The sequence below is a fragment of the Carassius gibelio genome, chromosome B10 (genome assembly GCF_023724105.1).
Source record: "Carassius gibelio isolate Cgi1373 ecotype wild population from Czech Republic chromosome B10, carGib1.2-hapl.c, whole genome shotgun sequence".
Lineage (NCBI taxonomy): Eukaryota > Metazoa > Chordata > Actinopteri > Cypriniformes > Cyprinidae > Carassius > Carassius gibelio.
Window position 1 is genome coordinate 5,215,654 of NC_068405.1, and position 26,720 is coordinate 5,242,373.

The following is a 26,720-nucleotide window of genomic DNA, read 5'->3' on the forward strand; positions in this document are numbered from 1 at the left end:
TCTCTCTCTCTAACACACACACACGCGCGCGCGCGGGCTGTGAGTGACACGTACAGGAGCCAATAACTCAGGCTCCATGCTATGAATAATAAATTTCTAATCGAACCAGTCGCGAGCAGAGCTGTCATCCGGTTCTGATTCCAAATTACATAAAGGAAATTATAACGTTGTCCAGTAGCTACCTACATTACACTCAGGCTAACACAAGATTATTGTTAGATTACTTTAACCCATCTTAATCTTAATCTTGTACATTACATTTACATTTAGTTATTTAGCAGATGCTTTTAGCCAAAGCGACTTACAAATGAGGACAATGGAAGCAATCAAAATCAACAAAAGAGCAATGATATGCAAGTATATAACAAATCTCAGTTAGCTTAAAGCAGTACACGTAGCAAGGGCTTTTAAATAACATAATAAAGCAAAAGAAAACCGATAGAATACAAAAAAGAATAGGGCAAGCTAGGGTTAGAGGTTTGTTAATGCTTGCTTTTGTTAATTGTATAATACGTGAAAAGAAAACAGATAGAATACAAAAATATTTTTTTTTTAAAGAATAGAATTATAATAGTGGGAGCTAAAGTTAGAGGGTCAAATAAAGATGGAAGAGATGTGTTTTAAGATGATTCTTGAAGATGGCTAAGGACTCTGCTCAGATTGAGTTTTAATTCCACCAGGAGGGAACATTTAATTTAAAAGTCCTTAAAAGTGACTTTGTGCTGCTTTGGGATGGTACAATCAACTGACGTACACTTGCATAATGCAAGCTTTTAGAGGGCACATAAGTCAGAAGTAATGAATTTAGGTAAATGGGTGCAGAGCTAGTAGTGGATTGCTAAGCAATTCTGTCTTGGCAAGGTTGAGTTGAAGGTGATGGTCCATCATCCAGCAAGAAATGTCTGTTACACAAGCTGAGATGCGAATAGCTACCGTCAGATCATCAGGATGGAATGAGAGGTAGAGTTGAGTGTCATCAGCATAGCAGTAGTATGAAAAGCAATGTTTCTGAATGACAGAACCTAATGATGCCATGTAGACAGACAAGAGAAGTGGTAGAAGAACTGAGCCCTGAGGTACCCCAGTAGTTAGATGTTGTGACTTGGACACCTCTCCTCTCCAAGATACTTTGAAGGGCCTATCTAATAAGTAAGACTCTAATAAGTAAGGCTGTTGAGGAGGTTGTTCTATGTGAAAAAGACAGAAACTTGGTTGAACACAGCTCGTTCAAGTGTTTTTGCAATGAAAGAAAGAGGGGAAATTTGTCTGTATTTCACTAAAAGAGATGAGTTGAGGGTTGGTTTCTTAAGTAGTTGAGTTGTACGAGCCTGTCTAAATGATGAGGGAAAAACACCAGTGTGCAGGGATGTGTTAATGATGTGAGTGAGTGCAGGTATAACTGCAGGAGAAATGTCTTGAAGGAGATGAGATGGAATTGGATCAAGCAGGCAAGTTGTAGGATGATTAGAAATGACGAGTTTGGAGACTTCTGCTTCAGAAGGATGTGAATGAGTGTATGTTTGCTGGTGAGATGTGCTTGACTGATTGTGGTGTGGAAAATTGTGTACTGATGTTTTTAATTTTATTAATGAAAAATGTGGCAACGTCGTCAGCTATTAGGGTTGATGCAGGAGGAGGACAAAGAAGTGAGGAAAATGTTTTAAAAAGCATAAAAGAGACAAATTGTTTTGAATTTTGTTATGGTAGGATGTGCTTTCAGCAGTGGAGACATTAGCAGAGAAGGAAGAGAAGGAGTGACTGATACACATTAAGGTCAGTAGTATTTTTGGACTTGCGCCACACCCTTTCAGCAGCTCTAAGCTTAGAACGGTGTTCACAACATCAGATAACTAAGGGGCAGAAGGGCTGGCCTGGAAGATAAGGGGCAAACAGTGTCTAAACAAAGATGTAAGAGTGGAGAAGAAAGTATCAGTAGCACTGTTAGCATCAAAAGATGCAAACAGTGTAGGGGAAGGAATAGATGAAACCATAGCAGATGAGTGAGAGTGAGTGTAGGTTATGTCGAAAGATGACTTGTGGAGGGGTGATGTGGTGATGTGTCAGGGATCATGCTGAGGTTAAGAGGGAGGAGGAAGTGATCCGAGGTGTGCAGTGAAGTAACATTTACATTTACATTTAATCATTAAGCAGACCCCTTTATTTTTTTAAAAAGAAAAGGATTAAGACAAGTAACCATTACATGATCAGTGGAGTAGTGTCGTGTGTAAATAAGGTCCAGTTGGTCGCCTGATATGTGAGTAGCAGTAGTTGACACTCGGTTGAGATCAAAGATTGGTTGAGATTGTACCATTTTGATATAAAAATACAAAGATTAAGAAAAGTCAGCGGCTATTTTAACTAACAGCAAATAGCAATAGATGTTTTGCATTAACACACTAAGAATAGCAATTAGATGCTGTTCATACTAAGTGCAAACAGCAATAGATTCTATTTACTCTATGCTAAAATAGCAGGATTTTCTGCTTTTTATTCTACTTATTGCAAATAGTTTCGATTATCTGAGTATTATAGTACATTATAAAACAGTATGCAATAATAACTTATTGAGTGTTTAATTCAAATTATTAAATGGATGCCAACTTATTGGGACAATAAAGCCCTCCCGCCCCTACCCTAACCCTACCTGATACCTTATTTTCAACTTTTTGATTATATTCTTCATTTACATTGAAAATATATGTATTTCTGATGTGATTTGAAATTTAAAACGAGAGGAAAAAGTTCAACAGAGGGCAGCTTTGAACCCGGGTTGATTACTTTAAAATGAATGCATCACACATTTTATGATCTGCTCCACTGGAGCTGACAACAATTGATTGTTTTTGTAAGATTGGCAAGCAAATCACAAATTGCTGGGCGGAGTTAGTTTAAATAGCCTCTGCCAACAAGGCAGGCTATTTTTCAGTTAAATAGACACTCTCTTAAAGGGGTCATCGGATGCCCCTTTTTTTACAAGTTGATATGATTTTTTTTTGATCAAGAAAAGACTATAAAATACTTTGGTTAAAATTTCTCAATGGTAATATAAAAAACACCTTTTTCACCCTGTCAAAATCAGCTCTGTCTTCAGCATGTTGTTCTTCTAGTCCATGTTGCTTTAAATGCTAATGAGCTGTACTGACCCCGCCCCTCTCTTCAGTGGTGTGAGGAGCAGACTGTGAACTTCAGCTGCGAAACTTGCTAACTATCATATAATAGGAAAGGTGATTTGCAAAGATTAATAAAATCCCTTATACTCTCTCTTTCTGTAGCTGAAGCTGGATCACGAATGATGGGCAGATAGGGGATCAACGCATTTGCTACAAAAATGAAAGTAGCATTAATCCTCTGCTTCTTCAGCGGCTCAGATGTCGGGAGTAAATGACGACTGCTATGTTCATTATTACATCCAATAACAAAACACCTGCTCACAGCTCACTCAGGGCGGGTCTAAAGTAAGGTGGCCTTGTCATTCGGATATTGTGGGTGGGGCCTGACAGGAATCTCAGAACAGCCTGATTTGAGAAAGGGGATTTTAAAATAGGGATTTTATTATTATTATTTTTTTTATCTTTATAAGGTGGATGTGTACACACACTTCCAACACACATTTATGTTCAAACAACAATAAAAGTTAATTTTGGATCCTATGACCCCATTAAGAAAATATTTCCTTTCAATGTTATTAACAAACTGAAGTGTGCTAAACATTAAGTTTCCTAAACTGAGGGTTGTAAAGGACCTGCAGGGTTTTTAAACTGTTAAGTAGAATCTTAAATTGAGTTAAACGGTATCGATATTTATTGACTTAATACCTTCTTCGATAACGATATAAAAAATGTTTATATAGTGCATGATATAGACACGTGCTATGAGTGACACAGACAGCACATCCAAACACGAACACAGGAGGCTATTAGGAGGCTAAAGAGAAGGCTATTTTAAAAAGGAAAATTTAAAATAAGAAAAAGAAGAAATAGGAAGAATCCCTAAAAAGTAGAATCCCCACGAGAAGCATATGCTAGTCAGAAAGGTGCTTTTCAATTCATGTACTTTTTTGCATAAAGTACGTTTTTGATTCCCTATCATAGGTCACTTCGATGCTGTGGTGACGTCACCACGTATGGGAACACCTCCGGTGTGACGAATGTCTGAAGCCCTATACCATCCCGCCAATCCTATTGGCCAAATGGCGCATAGCACCACCCTACGCATGCGCACGCATGATATACCTGGGTGCAGCGCGCCATTTCGCTCAGATTTCATTCCTTCAGGAATAGCGAATCATCTGTGCCCTATCATCTCGCGTTCTCCAGCGATCTCTTCGAGCAGTGTTAACTCCTCTTCGCGGACGCGATGAGTTTTCGCAAATGCAAGGAGCCATGTACCAGGTACATCACGGCGGGGGACACTCATGACAGGTGCGTAGTGTGTCTTGGTCTACATCACGCACAGGCGGCGCTTAGCGGCCTTTCTTCCTGTCCCCATTGTGATGGCCTGCGGCTCAGAGTACTGCGCTCTAGGGTGGAAGTATTCTCAAATGTCGCCCTCGAGTCTAACCCCCGTCAGGTCACCTCTGCGACTGCCGAGGCACCGCACGAGGCGAGGGCCTGGGGTGACACGTGCGACATGGATTTCGTGGACAGCGCAGCGCTGGAATATTCTCCAAATCGCTCGCTCTCCCCTACCCTGCTGCAGAATAAAAATTATACTGAGCCTGTCGTCTTCTCTAATGAGGATTTACTTCCCACACCGGAGGCATGCGCCGCCATCTCCTTCGGTTGTGGACGCTATGACGACGACGTTTTATCCACCGCGGCCTCGGGGTCTGAGGACTTCGCGACCGACACTAGCCCTCTTCCTCCTAGCGGACAGGAGAGGCGTGTTTCCCCCTCCTACAGTGAGCTGTTGGACGTGGTTTCTTGTGCGGTGGGTAAATTGGGGCTAGACTGGGAGGTTGACAAGGCCGAGGCCCAACCTTCTTCTAAGCTGGACGACCGTTTTCTAACTAGTCGGACACCTACACAGCCCCGGAGGCCTTTACCTTTTTTCCCGGACCTCCACCAGGAGGTTTCGAGGTCCTGGAAACAGCCGTTTTCGGCGCGGATCACTAATGCTGCGGCCGCGGATTTCGCCACCGTTTCTGATATGGCGAACCATGGCTACACAATGATGCCCCCGGTGGAAGAGACTCTCGCCGAACACCTTGCGCCTAGTTCGGCCGCGGCATGGAAGTCTCGCCCCCTTCTTCCTTCGAAGGCGTGTCGAGTCACGTCTAGTTTGGTGGGTAAATCCTACATGGCGGCTGGTCAAGCGGCTGCTTCACTCCACTCTATGGCGGTCCTTCAGGCCTACCAAGCGGAGTTATTGAAGGAATTGGATGAAGGTGAGGGCATCACACCGGAGGCAGTGAAAGAACTGCGTAGAGCAACGGATTTGGCGCTACGTGCTACCAAACATACCGCTCGTGCAGTGGGCCGTACTATGGCCGGTTTGATTTCGGTTGAGCGCCACCTCTGGCTTAATCTCACCGATATTAAGGAGAAGGATAAATCTTTCCTTATGGATGCCCCTGTCTCCAGGGATGGGTTGTTCGGTGAGGCTGTCACGTCGGTAGTGGAGAAGTTCAGGGCAGCGAAACAGCAATCAGCCGCTTTCCGCCAGCTGATTCCCCGCAGACCCAGGGAGGTCCAGGGAGGACCAAGCGCCCGCGCGTTCTCGCTCAACCTCCTCTCACCGTCAGCGAGCAGCCTCTCGAGAGGAGCCCACACCTATGGCGCCTCCTCGTAAGGACTGGGGCCCTAGGGTTTTTCCTCCGGCGCACCAGCGTCAACGAAAGAGATTGAACCTGACCTCGACGGCAAAAGCCTCTCGTTCTCGGGTACCGAATAGCAGCTCCTGATCTTTTTGCTGCTTGCCAGGGACTGTGCCCTCCGCTAGAGAGCGCTGTCGGACCACTTTCACGCATCCTACACTCTCATTGCAGTCCCCATGCTCAAACATTGACTGTCTCGCCGCAAACAGCGCCTCGAGCAGCATTGGATCGAGCTGTAATGTCAGACGCTCCCTCAGACACTCTGCGCAATCCTGCTTTCGGAATTCGAGGGACGACTCAAGGACCCTACACAAACGGCCCGTTTATGACGGCTCGCACAGTCGCCGCTTTTTCGCTAGTGGCAGAGCCCGATGTTCCATCTGTTGGCCTAATTCCTGCCGTGGACACGTTTCAGGATTATACTCAACGGGACGCAACGACTCTTGCGCATACGCTTCCCCGGTGCACGAACACCACAGGTTTTTCGTGTCCGGCCGTTTTAACGCATATGACAGCGTTGCAGGGAGCGGAAGTTTTGAAACCGCTAATATTGTTTCGGGCCGCGTGGGAACGCTTGCCCGGCATTTCTCAATGGTTGTTACGTACGATTTGTCACGGATACACCATTCAATTCAAGATGTTGACGGTAAAATCTATTCTGTCTCAGATCCGACCAAATGATTGGTTTATTACGATCGATCTGAAGGATGCGTATTTCCATATTCACATCGTCAAGAGACACAGGAAGTTCCTCAGATTCGCTTTAGAGGGCAAAGCGTATCAGTACCGCGTTCTTCCCTTTGGCTTGGCTTTAGCGCCCCGTACTTTCTCCAAATGCATGGACGCAGCTCTGGCCCCGTTGCGGCTCCAGGGCGTTCGTATGTTGAATTATTTGGACGATTGGCTGGTGCTAGCGCAATCGCAGACTCAGGCACACTCTCACCGAGATCTTGTGCTGAATCATTTAAACAACCTGGGCTTACTCACAAATTTCAAGAAAAGTGTTTTAACTCCCTCTCAACGGATAACTTTTCTGGGAATAGATCTGGACTCTCGCGCGATGACAGCGAAGCTTTCTCTCCCGCGCGCTCAGTCGATTGCGTCATGCGTGCGGCACTTCAAAGCGGGTCGCACGGTGACAGTGAGATTGTGCCTCAGGCTCTTAGGTCTAATGGCAGCAGCATCCCCCGTGATTCGTCTGGGATTGCTTCAAATGCGCCCCTTTCAGTGGTGGACAAAAAGGTGGAATATTTCACCCCGTTGACTTCCGCATCGAACGATTTCGGTGACACGCGGTGTGTGATGTCGCTAAAATTATGGATGTCAACCGAATTTCTCCTGTCAGGAGTTTGACTGGGAATTTATGCTTTCCGAGAGACTGTCACGACGGACGCGTCTTTGACTGGTTGGGGAGCTGTGTGTCGAGGGCGCCCAGCCCACGGAGTATGGACAGCGGCTCAGCGCGGCTGGCACATAAACAGACTGGAATTACTGGCAGTTTTTTGGGCTCTCCAGTATTTCACGGATCTGCTGATCGGCCGTCATGTGCTGCTCAGATCAGACAACACAGCGGTTGTGTCTTACCTGAACCATCAAGGAGGATTGCACTCTCGCCCCCTGTGCAGGCTGGCGAGGCATGTTCTTCTGTGGTCTCGGGACAAGTTTCTGTCGATCCGGGCCATTCATGTCCCCGGACGATTGAATTTCGGAGCGGACTTGCTATCCAGACAGGCTCTGGAACAGGGAGAATGGAGATTACACCCCCAGACGGTGAATCTTTTATGGCGGATATTCGGCAAAGCGAAAGTGGATTTATTCGCGTCGAGCATGACTACGCATTGCCCGCTATGGTTCTCCCTAAGCTCCCCATCGCCCCTGGGCGTGGATGCGTTAGCTCACAGCTGGCCCAAGACCAGTCTGTATGCTTTTCCTCCGATTCGTTTGATCCCAGCGGTATTATGCAGATTACGCCGGGACAGAGTGGAACAGCTGCTGCTGGTGGCTCCGCGATGGCACACGCAGCCGTGGTTTGCGGATCTGATCAGTCTGCTAGCGGGCTCTCCGTGGGAGATTCCCCTCAGACAGGATTTGTTATCACAAGCACAGGGGCTGATTTGGCACCCGAGGCCAGATCTGTGGAAACTGTGGGCGTGGCCACTGAGCGGAGTGCATTAGTATGTCCCGGTCTTTCTGTTGAAACCACTGAGACTATATTGAATTCTAGAGCAGCTTCTACGAGACGCTTATATGCTTTCAAGTGGAGACTGTTTACAGCCTGGTGTGGCAATCATAATGTGGATCCAGTTTACTGCCCAGTGGCTTCAGTGCTGGAGTTCCTCCAGGAGCGTTTTTCGGATGGCGTTACACCAGCCACTTTAAATGTTTACGTGGCAGCCATTTCAGCTTACAACGAATACATAGGCGGTGCCTCTGTGGGGCGTCATCCACTAGTTTCTCGTTTCATACAGGGTGCGCGACGGCTGAGGCCTTTCCGCCCTGTGCGAGTTCCTTCATGGGATTTATCCATTGTGTTGCTAGGATTATCAGGGCATCCGTTTGAGCCCTTGGAGACCGTATCGGATAAATTCTTGACACTGAAGACACTTCTTCTCATGGCTTTATCCTCCCTCAAGAGAGTTGGGGATTTACAGGCTCTTTCTGTTTCACCCTCATGCATGGAATTTGCACCGGGCTCTGTGAAGGTGCTGCTGCGGCCCAGGCCTAACTATGTTCCTAAGGTCGCATCTAACCCCTTTCGCTTTCAGCAAGTGGTCCTGGAAGCTTTTTCACCTGCTGAGGCTGGGTCAGGAGATCTAAGTCTTTGCCCTGTTAGAGCTTTGAAGACTTATGTGGATCGTACAGCCCCTTGGCGTGAATCTGACCAGCTGTTTGTCTGTTTTGGACATAAAAGTAAGGGCCATGCAGTTACAAAGCAGCGCATGTCCCATTGGCTGGTGGAGGCAATTTCTTTGGCCTATGAGGCGCGCGGACTCGCTTCGCCCTTAGGAATTAAAGCTCATTCCACTCGAGCTGTGGCTTCTTCTCAAGCTTTTCTCAGTGGATCTTCTATGGATGATATCTGTGCTGCGGCAGGATGGTCCTCACCGAGCACTTTTATCAAGTCCTACAGTCTAGATGTGAGGATGGCTCCTGGCTCCCGGGTTCTCTCCGCTTGAGCAGATGGTTCCTCGGATCTCAGTTATCAGGTACGTCAGGCGTTTTGGTATATCGTTCCCATACGTGGTGACGTCACCGCAGCATCGAAGTGACCTATGATAGGGAACATCTCGGTTACGTATGTAACCATGGTTCCCTGAATAGGGAACGAGATGCTGCGGTTCTGGCCGTTCCGTACCTTGATAATTTCTTCATCTTCAGTCATGAAATCTGAGCGAAATGGCGCGCTGCACCCAGGTATATCATGCGTGCGCATGCGTAGGGTGGTGCCATGCGCCATTTGGCCAATAGGATTGGCGGGATGGTATAGGGCGTCAGACATTCGCCACACCGGAGGTGTTCCCATACGTGGTGACGTCACCGCAGCATCTCGTTCCCTATTCAGGGAACCATGGTTACATACGTAACCGAGACCCTCAAACACTCAGACAGTGCATTTTTGTACAGAATAATTATTATTAAACTAATCCAATGATTTGCTTCTCAAACGAGCCTTTTGATTCAAGCCAGTGAGTCGATTATTTTGAATTCTTTCACAAAAAAAGATTTGTTCATTGATTCGTTCAAGCGACAAAAGAACGCGTGCGTGAGTCATTTAGCCTATGTGTTATGATAGAGTGATTGCACAAATTTGTAGCAAAACGCTAAAGTCCTTATGATTTATTAAAATATGTGTTTACCAATTTTTTTTTCGCACATATGTACATTTATTTTTCCATGAATAATTTTTCCATTTTATAATTTTACTTAACTATATTTCAGATTTAATTTTTAAAAAGTTATTTTGTTCATTTAGTTTTTTATAACTTTCATCCGTGCAGGATCACGTGGTATTGTCGCACGCTCAGGAGCTCACGTATCGATTACACTGGTCTGACTGACACGAGCAAAACAAGCACAGGAAACCAAGGTAAATAACTTGTCCTTTCTAAGAGTAGAGTATCATCATTTGATGCTCTTTAGTTATTCTCACATAAGCCTTGTTTTGGTCAGTGTTTTCTCAGTTTTTGATCCGTGTCAGAGAAGTTTACTGAACTTCGTACGACGTCAGCGGTTAGCAATGCAACTTAAGTTAGCCGTTTACTTTCAGACTTGTACTGAATATATAACTTTTAACAAGTTGTTTATTACAACTATTACACCGTTGTATTTTATAGCAAATGTGAAGTTTTATTCTAAAAAGAGTGGTCTACTGAATAAAGGTTATGGATGTGGCTAAAAAGACAGCTGTTTCTTATTCTAATGAAACTATAAACTATAATAAATAAAGGTTTTTACAAATGTATCTTAATAATCGGGATTACGGTAAAACTATTATTGTTTTATATATCACGTTTACATTTGAAACATTGATATTATTCATGCTGTTTCTAATCACTGATGGTGTCATTAGTGTATTGTGACTTGTGTTGTGTTTTGGAATATATTTGCCGGTTTTATTTTGTAAGTCTCACGTCTATTATAGATTTTATTTTTATTATTAACTCGAGCCATCAATATTTTTTAGCTGTTTGCCCCTCATCTATCTCATACAATGTATAAAAAACCTTATTCAAATAGAAATCTCCCCTTAAATATAATCTCTTGTAAACTGGTTGGAAGGCCCCCACATCTCTTCACACATGGCACTGTCTCCTGACCACTGCAGTTCGTCTGTCCATAGGCGATATTCTGAAGATCTCTTGGTACCAAAGGATAAGAGATGGAGGTCTAGAGCGAATCCTCTCAATAAGGATGCATTTTCTAGCGAGTAACCGGAGTTTGTCACAGAGTAGAAACCGGTTAGTGGTTAAAGCACTATCTTTTGCTGGCAAGCCAAGTAAAAAAAAAAAATAAATAAAATAAAAACAGGGTCCTAATAGAGGGACGATGACACATCAGCACCACCTTAGTACCAATATGTTTTTATCTTTTGAGGTAAAAACATTAATCTCCATAAATAACAGACTTCAAATTACCATTGCATGAAAAAAACATCTCTCTTTTCTTGCTCTCTTAATTAATTTTTGTAATTAAATATTTCACAAATATAAGGCAGTCTAGATGGATTGCACAGAAACCGTGACTGTGAAGAAAACCCTCAAACTCACAGAGGAAATCACCACTGCTGTCGCATCCTGTTGACACAGTCTAGATTTTTACCACGGAAGATGAAAATACCACAACAAAACAAAACAAAAATTAACCTTTAACCTAAATATAAAACTATGTTCTATGATGTGCAACATATATGATACTGTTAAAATCTAAAAGTGTTTCAGGACCCATTGAATTCAATATTTTCTATTTTGTGTGACTTATTGAATTCAAAAGTGCATACGTTTTTTTTGTCCCTTATTAGATGATATACATAGAAGAGATAGTAATGAAATAATTCAAACGTTATAAATAACAAGGCCAAATACATTGTATTTTTCCTTGGGGAAGTTCAGTAAGGAGACAGCTGTAGGGAGAAAGCTGTTCCTGAGTCTGCTGGCATGTCCAGGGGCTCCTGCATCGCCTCTCGGAGGGCAGGAGGTTAAACAGTCCGTGGTCAGGGTGAGAATGCTGCGAGTGTTTTCTCTGTGCTGTGATGCGTTGGGCGGTTTTCCCCACTCTCTGCAGTGCAATACATGATTAAATACACGATTGGACTCTTTGCACTAGACTTGTGCCAGTATTCGATGATGCGATATAACAGTAATGAATATGTACGATATTGTTATCGTGGGCACTTCTAAATACCGGAATTATATATTACAATTATTCAGAATTTGGGATGCATTTTAAGAATACTATTCCCATCAACTGGTCAACAAGCACAACACGGCTGTATGCTGCTTGAAAGAGGTTTGTGCTCTGATGTAAACAAGCAGCATGAGGAGCACATGAGGAACACATGAGGAGCACATGAGGAACACGCTGAATGAAAGCACATTCACTCTCTGACAGCAGATGGCGCTAAACTACAGAAAATGATGACTTTACCCTGGAAACCCCATAAATAAAGCAGCTGTGCTACTTTCTGAAACATATTTAAATAATTTTAAACAGCCAATCAGATTTGTGGATTTGCTATAGTGTTCACCACAGTCCCAAATACTTAAATATTTAGACTTAATAGGCTATTAACTTTCCTTTTTAATCTGGACTACAACATGCCCTAGATATTGTTTGAAAGTGTTTTGATTCTTTATTGTTCATTCACACTTTACTTTAGTGCATCATTAGTTAATTCATTAGTTAACATAAACTGTATCAAATGTAGCTATTGCTCAATGTGAATGTTAATGGTTAACTAATGAGGTCTTATTATAAAGTGATACCTATGGGTCTTTATAGTTCTTTTGCACGTGTATATGTAAAACTTTATATATTTTTCTGTATTGCTTTATTTAAATGTCCAGTTATTTTTGTTATAAAAAAAAGCAGTTAGCAGTTAACCACAACAGGGAAATCTGATACCAGCATATCCCTACTTTGCACTTTTAACATAGTGCTTGCAAATAGAAAATGACTGAAAATGTATATTTTCAACCCAGACCTACCTCGAGCTCTGAAATGAAACATGCTTCTGTTGAAACCTCGAGTCAGAGTGATTTGATCTTCATCTAAAATGAAGGGTGATAACCTAATCCCCAGTGAAGAACTACATTACCCATGAGCTCTGAAAAGAGGCTGCTGTTTCCATGGAAACGGATATTGCATCAAAAGAGCCCAGCAGCCGCCCACGTCTACATAGTGATGTCATCAGAGTCATTCTCCTTGCATCTGCTGCTCATGTTAGGCATTTAGCAGAAACCTTAAAATGTTCTTGTTTTTTAATTCCATTGTAAATCAGTAGGCTCTTGCTGTAATGTGTTTGGATGGAGCAGGGAGGGACTCTTGGGGAACGTCACGATGGTAACTGATGATGCAGCGGTTGCCATGGTTACCTTCTCTTCAGGTCCTGGGTGTGATGATGATGTCAGCCAGCGTGCAGGGCTGTCTCTCTCTCTCTCCCCCTCTCTCTCCCCCTCTCTCCCCCTCTCTCTCTCTCTCTCTCTCTCTCTCCCCCTCTCTCTCCCCCTCTCTCCCCCTCTCTCTCTCTCTCTCCCTCTCTCTCTCTCTCTCTCCCTCTCTCTCGGTGAGTCAGGCTGTGCTGGAGCAGCAGCAGTTCATCTCTCAGTTTCTGCTGTGCTTCAGATCTCAGTGTGACGGGTGAGTGAGGTAGGCAGGCTGTTTTCTCTCGGTTTAATGCAGTGGCTGTATAGAATGAATGCTTCATGAGAAGAGCTGCTTCATACAGTGGGGATTTAATGCATCAGTGATCATTTATTCAGAGAGACTCTGGATGATCAGTGTGTGTGTTTGAGGAAGTGCAGGGATCATTAGATACGGCTGTTTGTTTCTGCTACTTGTCTCGTTCCGTCCGTGATCCATCCATATAACAAATAACAGCTGTTTGCAATGGATTTCTCTGAGAGGATAAAGCATCACTGGATGTTTTCTTGAGATTATAGTCTGCAGTTTATATTTCATAACAGGTACGGATGACGTGCAGACTTGCGCGTGCGAGATGATTCATGCTCACCTTGTGATGCGACTCACTGATCTGCAGATTCTGTTCAGATGTGAGAATGAGAAAAAGGAAGATGGGGTCAGTTTGTGATGACTGAAATGCAAACATACTAATGTATTTGAATATGTATTTTGGAATCAATTTGTAAAAACAACTGTTCTTTACTAATAGCCTAACAAATAGAACAAGCTTAAATAATTTATAATAGCTTAATGAAGAATTTGCGTGCAAAATATATTAGATTTTCCACTCTAATTATTAAAAGTGCATCCGTTATGGCATTCTTTAAAAGCATACTTGTGCCTTTTTCAGGCTCTGTATAAAATATTTAATGCTTTTTCTGAAGAAATCAGATGCTGCTGTTCCTAAAATATCAGCGAATAGGAAACACAGTCGTCTGGCATACTTCAAAGAGAAGTGCAAAAACACAACAACAAAGAGAGCACATCTTGAGAAGAACTGAGAACCTCATTAAAATAAGCACAAGCACAGAGAAATGAATGAGGCTAAAAGGTGATGATAATTTGTATCCAGCATTGAAGAAGGAGTCTGATTTGTGTTATGATGGGACCTTCAATTAAGTGTATTAATCTTGGAGATTAATTATCAACCAGAAAACAAGAAATTGCTAATATTGAAACATTTTGGGGTAAAAATGAAGATTTTCAAACAATTTGTGCTGCAGAAGAAAATAAGGGTGTTTTTTGTTTCTATGATAATTTCATATAACCAACCTTTCATCAACAGATCACATAATACAGCTGTTAATCCAAACAACATCCAGCTCTCAAAGAATTTACTTTACACTCATTGTGTACTTTCCTTGAAGAACTGTTGAAAAGAAGTGGAGGTGTTTGATACTTCAAAAGCAGGGAAGGATCACAATGCTCATTCCAGTTACTATAACCTTGATGAGTTGTTTATGGACAATGGTTAGCGAATGGTTAATAAATGACTTGTATGGAGAATGGATGTTTTAAGTGATGCTCACTGTGGTTTTAGGAAAGCATGTCGCTCTATAGATCACATCATCATTCTTGAAAGTGACCTAAATGATGCTTAGGAACCTGTGACTGCTGTTTTCTTTGAGTGTGTAAAAAAAGACAACATATCAGACAGACTTCCTAAAGTCTGAAGCAGATTGACAATGGTTATTAATTTTAACAAATTGAGTTTTGTAGTTTTTTGTTTTCAAATTTTGATGAGACAGTAATGGCATTGTTTTCATGCCCTCAAAATGTCAATTGTTGTGTAAATAATCAAGTGAAGCACATAAAAAGTATTCTTTTTTTTTTTTTCATAAAAAAAATGTGTCATCATGTAAAGGCCCCCTTAAATCAAAAACGGTTCATCAAATCAAATGGCCAGAATGGAGTGCCTTTTTTAATGTTATTCAATTTAATATTTATGGTAACACTTTAGTAAAGAGACCAATTCTCACTATTAACTAGTTGTGTATTAGCATGCTTATGATTAACATACTGGCTGTTTATTAGTTCTTATAAAGCACATATTCTGCATGAGCTAATCCTACACAATACGTAAACTATTAGATATTTATAAGCAGCAAATTAGAAGTCTGTTGAGGCAAAAGTCATAGTTAACGGTTAGCTAATAGCGAGAGTTGGACCATATTTACTATAATTAATTAATTCATTTATTTGTGGATGATTAGCAAAGATATGCAAGGTAAGAGTCTGAATTTGCTGCGTTTGTTAAGTTGCGCATGTTTTTGATATCTTATGGCCCAGAAAGAGCAAACAGCTCCTTGGCAATATGTTAATTTCCAACAGTGATGAGAGGATTATTTCAGCGATTAATTCAGCTTACGCAGAAAGAGCGTAATCCCTCGGTTCCTCCCCGTCGGCTTGTTTTTCCTGTCGTTTATTAGTCTTTCTTTGGATAGGCCTCTCCTCTTCATCATGAGACATCTGCCTTTACACAAATGATATCAGACACGATTAGCGTGGCAGCGTCTGTTTTTGCATTCTGATGCTTGACTGGATGTGGATGTACAGTGTTGTGTGACGGTGCTCTCAGGATAAACACACGGCATGGTCATACCTCCCATAATTCCCTGTGGCTCAGCCCGGCTCATTAACTCTAAATCCAGATCATCTCACCACCGACGTCTGCCAGAGAATACCGTTAAGAGCTTCTCATTCACTCTTGCAGAGATCTTGAGTATAGTGAAGTGACGTCCCTGGTCACTGCTGAGGCCCCTTCACTTCCTGTGTCTCCCAGAGAGCAAGCCCAGGGTATTGTTAGGGGAATCCTCTTTGATTGGATTATTGTGTGCTCCCTCTCCCTCTGTCTCCTCCGAGATGGAGAGCTTGTGTATTTCTCGAATGTTGGTCGGGATGTAAGAACCGATCTCTCTGATGATTCTGCTGGATCATGTGTTACTTGTATTATTTTTAGCTTTTCTTTTTTGTCTGCAGGTTGTGACCGAAGCCTGATTTCGCGTTCGTGAATTGCACTGCCCGACGTGAGAAGCTAGAAGCCTTTCTCCTCCTCCTCCTCCTCTTCATCACACTTGGCCGTGTCACACTGTTTCTGCTTTCATTCAGTGTGGAGGCGACGGAGACGTGGACTGTTTAATGGCACTTTGTTGAAGAGAGAGAAGAGTGAATCCCAGTCGTGTGTGTTGCTGTGGCTTATGGCGGCAGGGCAGGATTGAAACGCACCGGCTCTCTTCAGTTGTGTTGTTGATCTCTCTTCCGTCCGGTCAGAGATGGGCGCTCTGGGGTGCACCGTGCTCATGTTTGCGCTCTTCTTTCAGTGCCACAGCCGCAGTGTCCAAGACCCCATGTTCAGGTTCAAGAGGTGAGACACTACAGTTACTTAATGAATATCTAATGCTTTATTTTAATGTTGACAATGTGGATGTTTGCACGAGCTCTGCAGTTCAGTAACGTCACATTTATTTATTTAGTACTTTATGCAATAGACAACCTTAAATCAAGCAGCTTTACAGTATTAAACATGAAAACCCAGAGTCAGGGTAGCTTTCAGTTATAAAGCAGCTCTTCAGTGTGGAGCTAGCAAATGATTTTTATTAGCGGGGGAAAAACATTTAATTCAAGTTATAGTTTGGTTTGCAGAGACCAAAGCTTGATCCAACCCAGGACTGTTTTGGTTAGAGATATTTTAGGAGAGATTATGTTGTGAATATTAGTTCATCCCAAAAATAAAACATCTTAACACTTAACCTTTACTTTGTTTCTTCATGATCTATATTACTTACAAAAAGATATTTTAGGTAATTAAATAATGAAATAGTTTCTCTGCCATCTCATTTTGTGTGCCAAATATATTTATTGCTATAAATGAATTGTATAACTGTAATTACATATTACTTTCAAAAGCTGAAGTGATTACCTTAATTTAATGTGTATAACTCAATATTTTTAACTAATTGCATCGTATATAGTGCACTCCATATACCTCTCTATATCTGTATCTAGGTATTATAAGAGTTATTTCTTCTAGTTGATTCAACTTTTTGGACATTGATTGTCAATTAAATGAATGTTAATTTTATTAAATGCATATGCATCCTAGCAGCTTGTGTTTTTTGGTAACAGGTTTCAGGCCGATGCCTGGTCAGACCCCAATGACTGCTCCAGGACCAGACAGCCATTCGTCCTGTCCAATCCTTACAACTTTTCCCTCGACATTCGCATCCCAGGGGTGATTCCAACAGAGGTAAGGGTTGTCTTTTTTGTGATTTGTGTGTTTCTTCACTTTTCCTCCTGCTTTATCTCCATTTAGTTTTCACCACAGTTTAGAAAAATGCTTTAAAAGTGTGAGCGTGTTAGTTCATGGAGAGAAGGGGAAGGCACAGTGTCTTCTGTTTTATTTCACTTATATTGTGTTAAAAGCATCACAGCGTCCCATAAACGAATGCTGCACTTCATCATTCCCTTCAGCAAAATGAACAAATGTATTATGCATGTTTAAATAAACACATCCTGTGACAGCTAGACAATAAATGCACAGCCGTTTGCTTTTGTACTCTGGGTGTGAAATAGAAATAGGCACACTGTTGCTTATTTAAGAACTTCTGAGACAGATATTTTGTGGTGTTCATTCAAGGCTTTGATCAGTCGCATTGAGGAACCGAAACAACGGTTTCATGCATGTGTGGATGGATCACATTTGTGTCGGATACTCAGGGTCTACGGAGAGGCGAAAACACTCTGCAATCAATAAAAGTGTCTGTCCACTACTGTACACGATCTTAAGAGTTTGAAGCATCTGTCATAGGAAATAAACGCATGATGTTATGAATATTTAAAAGAATCGTCTTGTTCTAGGATAGTGACACACAGTCTCAGGACTATGAGACACAGATGAGTCATCAAATTTACTATAGGGATAATAAAGAAATTTCTATAAAGAATGGATTTTAACATTGTTTTCTATGATGTGCAGCAAAGCACCTCTTTTAGCGTCTCAAGTTTTGTAGTGCAGTACTGTTACTCAGACAGCTGGAGAAAGAGAGAATTACAGCATTTACAAGCAGGTTTGAATCAGAATGACTGAAAAACAAGAAAAGCACATGAACTCCAGTCTTCAGGGGAAATCTGCTCAAGAAACATTTCTTAAATACAGTTGTGCTACTTAATATTAATGTGGAAACTATGATATACTTGGTGTGTTTGTGTTTTTAATAGAAATAAATGCTTTTATTCAGCAAATTTGCATTAAATTGATCAAAAGTGATAGTAAAGTCTGGTTTCAAAGAGGTGTAAAGAAAATCCAGTAAATTCCCAGAACGGGAAGTTAAGTTGGGGAATTTGGAAAATTTTGGAATTGATGGGAATTTATTTAATATTTGGGGGAATTATACAAACTGCATCATATATAGAAACATTAGTTTTGAAAATGTGAGCTGACGCATGTGGCATTTTTCTGCAGAATAAGATTAGCAAAAGCCAAAAAAATAAATAATATTTTAAATAAATGCTGTTCTTTTGAACTTTCTGCTCATTTAAAGAATCCTGAAAAAATGTTTCCTCAAAATATTAAGCAGCAAAAACATTAATAATAATAATAATAATAACACCCATTGTTAATAACCGAGCAGCAGTAATAATTAGGAAAGCATGTAGTACTTCAGTACTTGGTCAGCTTTTGTAAACATGGTCTGATGATAAGTGTTTGTTTCCTAACAGTCTGACAGCTACTACTGTATGGCTGTTCCTGTCCCCACGTCACAGGAGGCCTACATAGGTGAGTACATGATCCTCAACAATGGGACATCACAGACACTAAATAAACATCCAAAGCCAAAAACACGAGCGAGCAAGAACTAAGACTCATCACATGAATCGTCTGCCAACAGATGAAACTAGACGTATACACAATGAATTAAACATGGCCTCTTTATTGTTATGCGTGCATGTGCATTGTGTTGTTTGGACAAGGAGTGGCCACTGAATACCTTTGTAACATATAATAATAATTTTAGTAGGGATGGACAATATACAATATTAATATATATATATATTTTCACACAATAAGTCAGTATGTCAACCAAGTATTGTTGCTGAAATGCATGTGATGAGGTAACAAGACAGTTCATGCCTTTCTACAATCTCCTTTCGAGCACAAACAAACACATCCAGTGCAAGCTTTGTAGTCTGATTCACTGGAAATGACTCATTTGAGTGGGAGTATTTGATGAATCATTCAGAAAGTAAATCATTCACCGAAGGGACCCGCTCAATCAAAGCCGTTACTTATTAAACTGCACCTTATCATTACTTTCACCGATATCCATCTTGAAACAAAGCGTGTTTTGTTTATGTGTGGGATTTCAGTCGTTGTAATCGCTGACTGGTTGTGTGGAAATCTTCAACTTTCCATGAATGTGTCGTGTTTCACTGTGGTGGTCTTTAGAGGAGGCAGTAACAGGTCCACACAGATGTCTGCATGTTTCTGAGAGTTACATTGTCTCTGTCCTGCTACTGCCATCAATCAACATCCCATCTATAATTCATAGCTTCAATAGAGGGAGAAGCCTTTTCTGGAGATATCCATCACTTTTTATATAGGTAGCTTATTGATGTTCATTGTGGTTTATGCTGAGCAAACAGCATTCATCCTTTCTTCACAGAGGTTTCATGATTGTATGTTACACAAGAAAATACCGTTTCATTCTTTATACTTAAAAATGTCATGCTTGATTTAAATACAACAACCTATTTCCAGTGCAGAGTTATTATGTTTGGTTAAGGGGTCAAATAGTTGTTTTAAAACTTGCTTTGTGTGTGAAACCACTTTTAAACAGCGCTTGTTTGTTTGCAGAAATGCTGCAACACTGATTTATCAAGATGCTTACCTTACCATCGTGCCATGTTAAGATGTCATTCCTGACTTTAAAACCCTTTTCTCTTCTCAGTGGACTTTGTTCCCCATGCCACTATGGACACAGCCCACCACATGATTTTATACGGCTGCCAGACCCCTTACGCCACCCAGGGATATTGGTGAGTCCCTTCTGAGAACTACAGTGACTGGAGGAGATTTAAAAAGCTGTTATATATTGTAATAACAATGGCCAATATTACTTTTCAATTGTATAAATGATCAAATAAAGCTTTTGAAAGGTAGTGTGCATGCATGCAACAGTTGCACAAGCTGTAACTACAGCGTTCAGGATGAAGTGTTTTATTTGTTCAGTCTCCGGTCTCTCTCTCGACCTCGTGGTGCTTTCAGAACATTAATCTCTTTATTAGGGCAGTTCGACGTGTTAGTCTCTGATTCAACCAGAAGAGTGAGTTTTGAGGTTGATTACAGGATCTGTTTATCAGACCAATGACAGTTGGGTGTGGGAAAGTAGAAGAGCTTGGGAAACACCTTCTGTTGTTATTAGTCTTCTTGCTGATTCAAGTGGCACAAAAGACATTGCATTTGTAATGACATTTGTCTTTGCACACATCTATACAAAAGTATACAGTTTTCCATCTGTGTTGACTTAAATTCCCTCAAATGCAAACTTATACGAGAATGCTTTCAATGTACTAGTCATGCAATTGTGAATACACCAATGTGTCGCTAAATCTCATCTGAGCCTTCTTCTGGCCAGTGCTGTTCCCTTTAGGAAGAGAGAGAAAAGAAACAGAGCTGCCTGTTTCTATATCAACCATGTGCACCTTGACAACAGCATCTGAGATGACCTGAAGGGAGGGGAGATCCAGGCTTGGTTCTCATCATTTCTTCAGTTTCCTTCAATATAATGAACACAAAAACATTGCAGTAATTACAGTACCAAAGCCATATTACCTGATAAACAAACCTCAGCACAATAACTCCAAATATATTCAAAAAGACATGTACTCTTGGTATAAAGTCAGGGTTTGCCATATTCAAGTACCTTTAATGTCACTCATAAACTTTAAAAGATCTAATCGTGTAGATACTGCAGGGTGCTTCTTGTGGCTTGCATGGCATGCTTTCACAGTGAGAGATGTGAGGCTTCAGAAGCGCTGAGGATCAGCATGAAATAGGCTAATTATACCATTCCTGGCCAATGTTCAGAAATACTAGATTCAGAGAGGCCATGAGTCATCTGTGCAGTGCAGTGGTGTACACTACCAAAAACTAGTTAAAAGAGGTTTTAAAAAGGGGGATAAAAACATCAGATATGTTTAGGGTAGGGTGTGAACATGTTTCTATTAGACGTTTACGTTTACTCATTAGAACATGACAGAATAAGTGAGTGATGTGAAATAAAGCCAAGTATGTGTCCCATACTCAGAATTTGTGCTCTGCATTTAACTCATCCAAAGTGCACTCACACAACAGTGAACACACACACACACACACACGGAGCAGTGGGCATCATTTATGCTGCGGCACCCGAGGAGCAATTGGGGGTTCAGTGCCTTGCTTAAGGGCACCTCAGTCATGGTATTGCCAACCCGAGACTCAAACCCACAACCCTAGGGTTAGGAGTCAAACTCTCTAACCACTAGGCCATGACTTTCCCTGCTCCCCTGTATGTTGAAAATGTAAAAAAAAAAAGGGTAACTAACCATTAACTATGACTTTTGCCTGAATTAACTCCTTATTTGCTTCTTATTAATAGTTTATAAGGTAGTTGTTAAGTTTAGGGTATAGGGTAGGATTATGGATGTCATGCATCATATGTACTATATAAGCACTAATAAACAGGTAATATGTTAATAATAGACATGCTAATAAGCAACTAGCTATAAGTGTGAATTGGACCCTATACTAAAGTGTTACCAAAAAAAGTTACACATACATATGTGTTGGATGTCCTTTTGCAACAGTGCAGGAAACACTGTCTTAAGGTGCTCTTGTTACAGTATAATTATACATTTAAGTACTGAGTAAAATTATTTAACTACATGTACTTTGTTAGGGTTAGGATTAGGATCTGGATTTGGTTAAGGGTTGCCTGCATGTAATTATGCATAATTTATTGTTATTATAATAGTACATGTAAAGTGTAACAAGGACACCTTAAAATACAGTGTTACCAGAACCTGGTTAAATACTCAGACCTGCATGTGTGTTTGAGCTTCCCAACCAGTTCTGCTCATAGGCTCGGCCTGTGACACTGGAGTTCAGCCAAGGCTGTGTAGTTATACGATAGATGTCGTTCAATCAGGTTTACTACATTTGAGTTTTGTAGACATATTAGAAAAATTCTGTCATTCTGTTAGACTTACCCAGCTAAAATGATTGATTTGGTAATATTTTTCTTTCTTGATTAAAAGCCCAAATATTAAATGTCATGGAGGAGTAACAATGCGTCTCCATGTGAGAATTGTTCAATGTGACCCCCTTTCAGTGGTTGAACAATCAAATGTGGGACTTAGGTTTGGTTTTTGACCACTGTGTAGTTGTACAGTTGTGTGTATAGTTGAACAATTTACTCAGTGAGCCACATCAGAAACCCCATACCTGTGTAACTGAAGTATGTAGGGCGCTTTAAATGCTAAAAGAAAAGATATAATGTTTCTAGACTTTTATGTTTCTTGACTTGCAAGCATGGAAAACTTAAAAAAATAAAAACCACACAAAAAGTGCTTTTTACCATTTTTTGTTTTCTCCCATTGGCATGTGTAACAAATGCAAGAATACAACAAAGATGGTTAAAGTCTACATATTTTACTAATAGATCAATAGACTTCTAGACCTACCAATCCCTGTGTAAAATAACAGAGCTGCTGTTATCTTTCTAAAGTCACCCACTGGCATTTAGCTTCAAATGTCAGGTGAAAAGTGTCATTTTGGCTGCCCTCTACAAAATAGCAGATATTCATCCAAGGAATTTAATATTTAGCCTTTTTCTTCATTTATGCATTTCTTTCACTTGAAAAAAATAACAAAATCAATATTTTTAGCTGAGGACCTCTGGTTGAGTTGACACAGAATGACCATATTGTAATGAGTAATAATGACTCATTTCTGACATATTTTGGTTGGATTGTTTAGGGATTGTGGGAAAGAGCTGGGGACGTGTCGGGATCAGGCCAAGATCATGTACGCCTGGGCCAGGAACGCTCCTCCAACCAAACTCCCCAAAGGTGCTCTCCTTTCTCCTCGGTTCAGCCCGTGCTGTTATAATAACTTACCAGTGATCATGAGTAAATGGCTCTCTTCTGAAAACAATGAGAGACTGAACACATCTTGTTTTGCAATTCTTCTTTTCTTCAGATGTTGGCTTTAAAGTTGGAGGAAACACCAGAGTTAACTACTTTGTGCTGCAAATTCACTATGGTGATGTCAAAAATTTCAGAGGTATGTACTGATGTACACCACAGGGCTGATCTTCTGCTGATCTGAAATGGACTGTGTATGATTGATGACATTAGTTAAATGTCCAACATTCAACATTTACTCAGTCTCCTCTCATTGTGAGAGAATTCTTTGTCTGTGTGCCTGTGCTGCATAAAACAGCAGTATTTGAGCAAAGTTGGTGACATGAGATGTGACTAATGTGTTTGTCTTGTCTTCAATTTTAGATCATCATAGAGACTGCTCAGGACTCACTTTAAGAATGACTTCCAAGCGGTAAGAATCTGTGGGTTAATAATAACTTAAATTTGATTAAAAAAGATGCAGAAGCATAGTAGAACTCATTGCAGAAAGTAAAATGCTAAGAAAATAAAGTGTTGACTGAGCATGAGTAAAACAGCGACTGAATCAGCTCCAGTTCAGCTCATGTCTGTCCTGATTTGTGTCACACATGCCAAAGGGCACAATCACTTATTTTAGGTTGCAACTGGAAAATGAGCCAAGTCCATGTCTTGGAAAATATGAATGTGTTGATGGAACCTGAAACTGACAGTATTATTGTCAGTGCATTAGTTTGTTTATCAGTTCCTTGATTCTGGTTGGTCAAAAGGGGCATTCTACTGTGTATATAGATCACTGCAGAGTGCTTGTTTCCATTACGTCCATTGTGTTCTCATTGATCTGCTTAAGCGTGTTTTAATGTGAGTGGAGAAACCACAAAATACAGGCTGAGCAGTTTACACAGTATAATGTACGCTTGTTATGTTTGTTAAAGGTACATAAATCGGTGAGAATGCAATACAGTAAAAAGACATCCTCATTTTATTGTTACAAAGCCATTTTAGTTTTTACGTGGCTGACCTAGTGTAGATGCTATATTTAAAAGGGAAATATTTACCGTAGTAAAAAAAACCCTATGCCATAATTGATTTAAAATACATTTAATACTAAGTATACTTCAAATCCATTAACACATTTATTGACATCACTTACTGATATGACTCCATTACTACTTTTGCACTATTAAAGTGCATTTAGCATTATATTAGTTGTTCCAATTTAGCAGACTTTAAGTATATCAGTTACTAAACTAGTCCAATTACAGGGCATTTTTATTAAGCACATAAATACAGTATGTATTTGTAGTAGAATGTATTTTAAACGTTTTAGTATTTTTTTCACTAGGGTAGGGGTGTGCATTATTTTTCAATAATGTGATGCTGTTAGTTATTCCTTACGTAGTCATATACATATTACATATAGACTGTAAATTTGATGTAATCTGTAAGCAATTCAGTATGGAAGTCAATAAAAGTGTGGTGTTTTATTAACTGTAATGCATTTCAATGCTGACTGTTGTGTGCTCTGTGCAGACAGCCCTTTATTGCTGGCATTTATCTGATGATGTCTGTGGACACTGTCATTCCTCCTGGGAAGAAAGGTACACCCACTCTGTGACATGTCAACTGTTTTCCAGTCTTGTAGACGTTTGGGGTTGTGAAAAGTGTCTGAGCTTTATCTCGAATGTTGTGATTGGCTATCAGTGTATTTATGACGTCTGATGTTTTTGGTGTTTGCAGTTACCAATGCAGACATTGCTTGCACTTACCCATCTTCCCCGATGTATCCCTTTGCCTTCAGGACACACACACACAGCCTCGGTGAGATACTGCTTTATTGAAGAACTAGGTTCTTATTTAGTCTTAGTAAACGGTTTTACATTTTATGGCGCTAACATATCTTGATCTTGTTGTGTGTCTTGTTCTTCAGGTAAAGTTGTGAGTGGGTACAGGGTTCGAAATGGACAGTGGACTCAGATTGGACGCCAGTCTCCACTGCTGCCACAGGTATATTGGACGTGTCCACTCTGCCTGATCGAGCATGATTAATGCGTGGCATCTGTAGAGGAAAGTTAATGCATCATTTGTCTCTGATAAGAGTTATGACCCATTTGTTATCCTGCTGTCAGACCTGTTTCCTCTCTGTCTGTGGCAGTTACAAGAGGGATCAGCAAGCGCAATATCCAATACAGAAAATGTATGCTATTATAATGATCAACAGGATTAGTATTATGGGGCATACACGCCAAACGCGGGGCCTCGCGTCTCTAGACCCGCGTGAGGATGCGTCTGATCCATAGTCTGATCGCGTCGTTGCATTGACTTTGTATGTAAACTACTTGTGCAAATCGTTGAACTCTCGTTAAATCCATGATTTATTATTCCTTCTGATTGATTGCCGTCTGCGGTTGGGTAGAAGACAACAAATCCCATCATCCACACTCCTTCTTAGCGACATTAACCCTTTCGAGTCGATTAACGCATATATGCGTTTTGAGTCATTTTCACCTGATAACCCCGAAAAGAACTTAAATTACACTCTCAGTTTTAATCGTACAGATAAGAGCAATACATCAATCGAATCTGTAAAGGGTCTAGTTTTTTTTGGATACAGACATAATAACAAAAAACTTTTGTGCACTTATAAAATAAAGATAACAAACAAGGTGCGCTGTCTACAGTCTTTGTCTCCGCTGATCGTCATGTACAAACATTTCATTAAAATGAACTGTAACTCCGTGAATACTCAACGAAGAGACATGAGAGAGATATCTATAGAAAGCCTGGAATGTCTACTTTTAAACTAAACAAGTGCTGCCGAAACCAAATATTCTGAGATAAAGTAATCCATATGAAAACAACGCAATGTCTGTTTTTCATATCTCCGCTCATTATATCTAATGTGACCACGCCCCCGCGCTGAACGCGCTATTCAGATTCAAACTGAAGCGCGCGGCTTGAATACGCCCACACAGAAGAAAAAGCAGCCAGACTATTCTTCAAGTTTTTATTTTATTTTACTGTTTGCTTCGCGATGAGAGGACTAACACATAATTCACCCCAAAAAGATGTGATGTGGTTGAGGATTTGAGAAATGGATTTCCTCAGAAAAAAGAATGAAGCACTTTATTCAGCAGAGATCATAAACAGAGTAAGTCTCTCTTTATTTATTTGTACTAGTTTTCACATAAGGTGTAAACATTTTACTAGTTAGACTTTTTCCAAATACTTTTTCCAAACTATAATTCCTGACTTCATGTATAATCAAGTGAAACATTATGAAGTTTCAATAACAATATACAATACTATACCATTCAAAAGCTTGATGTAAATAATATAAATTTGACAAATAGAGATAGCTCTAACAAATGTAAAAACAATGCAGTTCTTTCGATTTATTCCCCCTAAAAAAACCTGAAAAATATTATCAGCTCTTTTCAACATTAATAATAACAATAATAATAATAATGATGATGATAATAAATGGGGTTTATTTGGTAGAAAATAAGATTGTTAAAAGGATTTCTGAAGGATTGTGTGACTAGAGAAAGGATGCCAAAAAATTTGA

At 40.6% G+C, this 26,720-nt stretch overlaps 1 protein-coding gene across 4 annotated transcripts in view; it reads left to right on the top strand.

Annotated features, from left to right (window-relative positions):
• The first annotated feature begins 9,819 nt into the window (after positions 1 to 9,819).
• pam (peptidylglycine alpha-amidating monooxygenase) overlaps positions 9,820 to 26,720 on the top strand; it is a 37,007-nt gene continuing 20,106 nt past the window's right edge. For 2 of the 4 annotated variants that reach the window (XM_052567219.1, XM_052567221.1), the window contains exons 1-11: positions 9,820 to 9,902; positions 15,974 to 16,358; positions 17,120 to 17,240; positions 18,713 to 18,770; positions 19,942 to 20,029; positions 23,010 to 23,101; positions 23,232 to 23,315; positions 23,540 to 23,588; positions 24,686 to 24,753; positions 24,893 to 24,973; positions 25,083 to 25,159. In XM_052567219.1, the coding sequence (XP_052423179.1) occupies positions 16,267 to 16,358; positions 17,120 to 17,240; positions 18,713 to 18,770; positions 19,942 to 20,029; positions 23,010 to 23,101; positions 23,232 to 23,315; positions 23,540 to 23,588; positions 24,686 to 24,753; positions 24,893 to 24,973; positions 25,083 to 25,159 (810 nt within the window). In that variant the 5' untranslated portion in view covers positions 9,820 to 9,902; positions 15,974 to 16,266. Of the gene's footprint in view, positions 9,903 to 13,048; positions 13,181 to 15,973; positions 16,359 to 17,119; positions 17,241 to 18,712; positions 18,771 to 19,941; positions 20,030 to 23,009; positions 23,102 to 23,231; positions 23,316 to 23,539; positions 23,589 to 24,685; positions 24,754 to 24,892; positions 24,974 to 25,082; positions 25,160 to 26,720 lie in introns of those variants that run through there. The other 2 variants (XM_052567218.1, XM_052567220.1) reach the window with 2 other exon arrangements.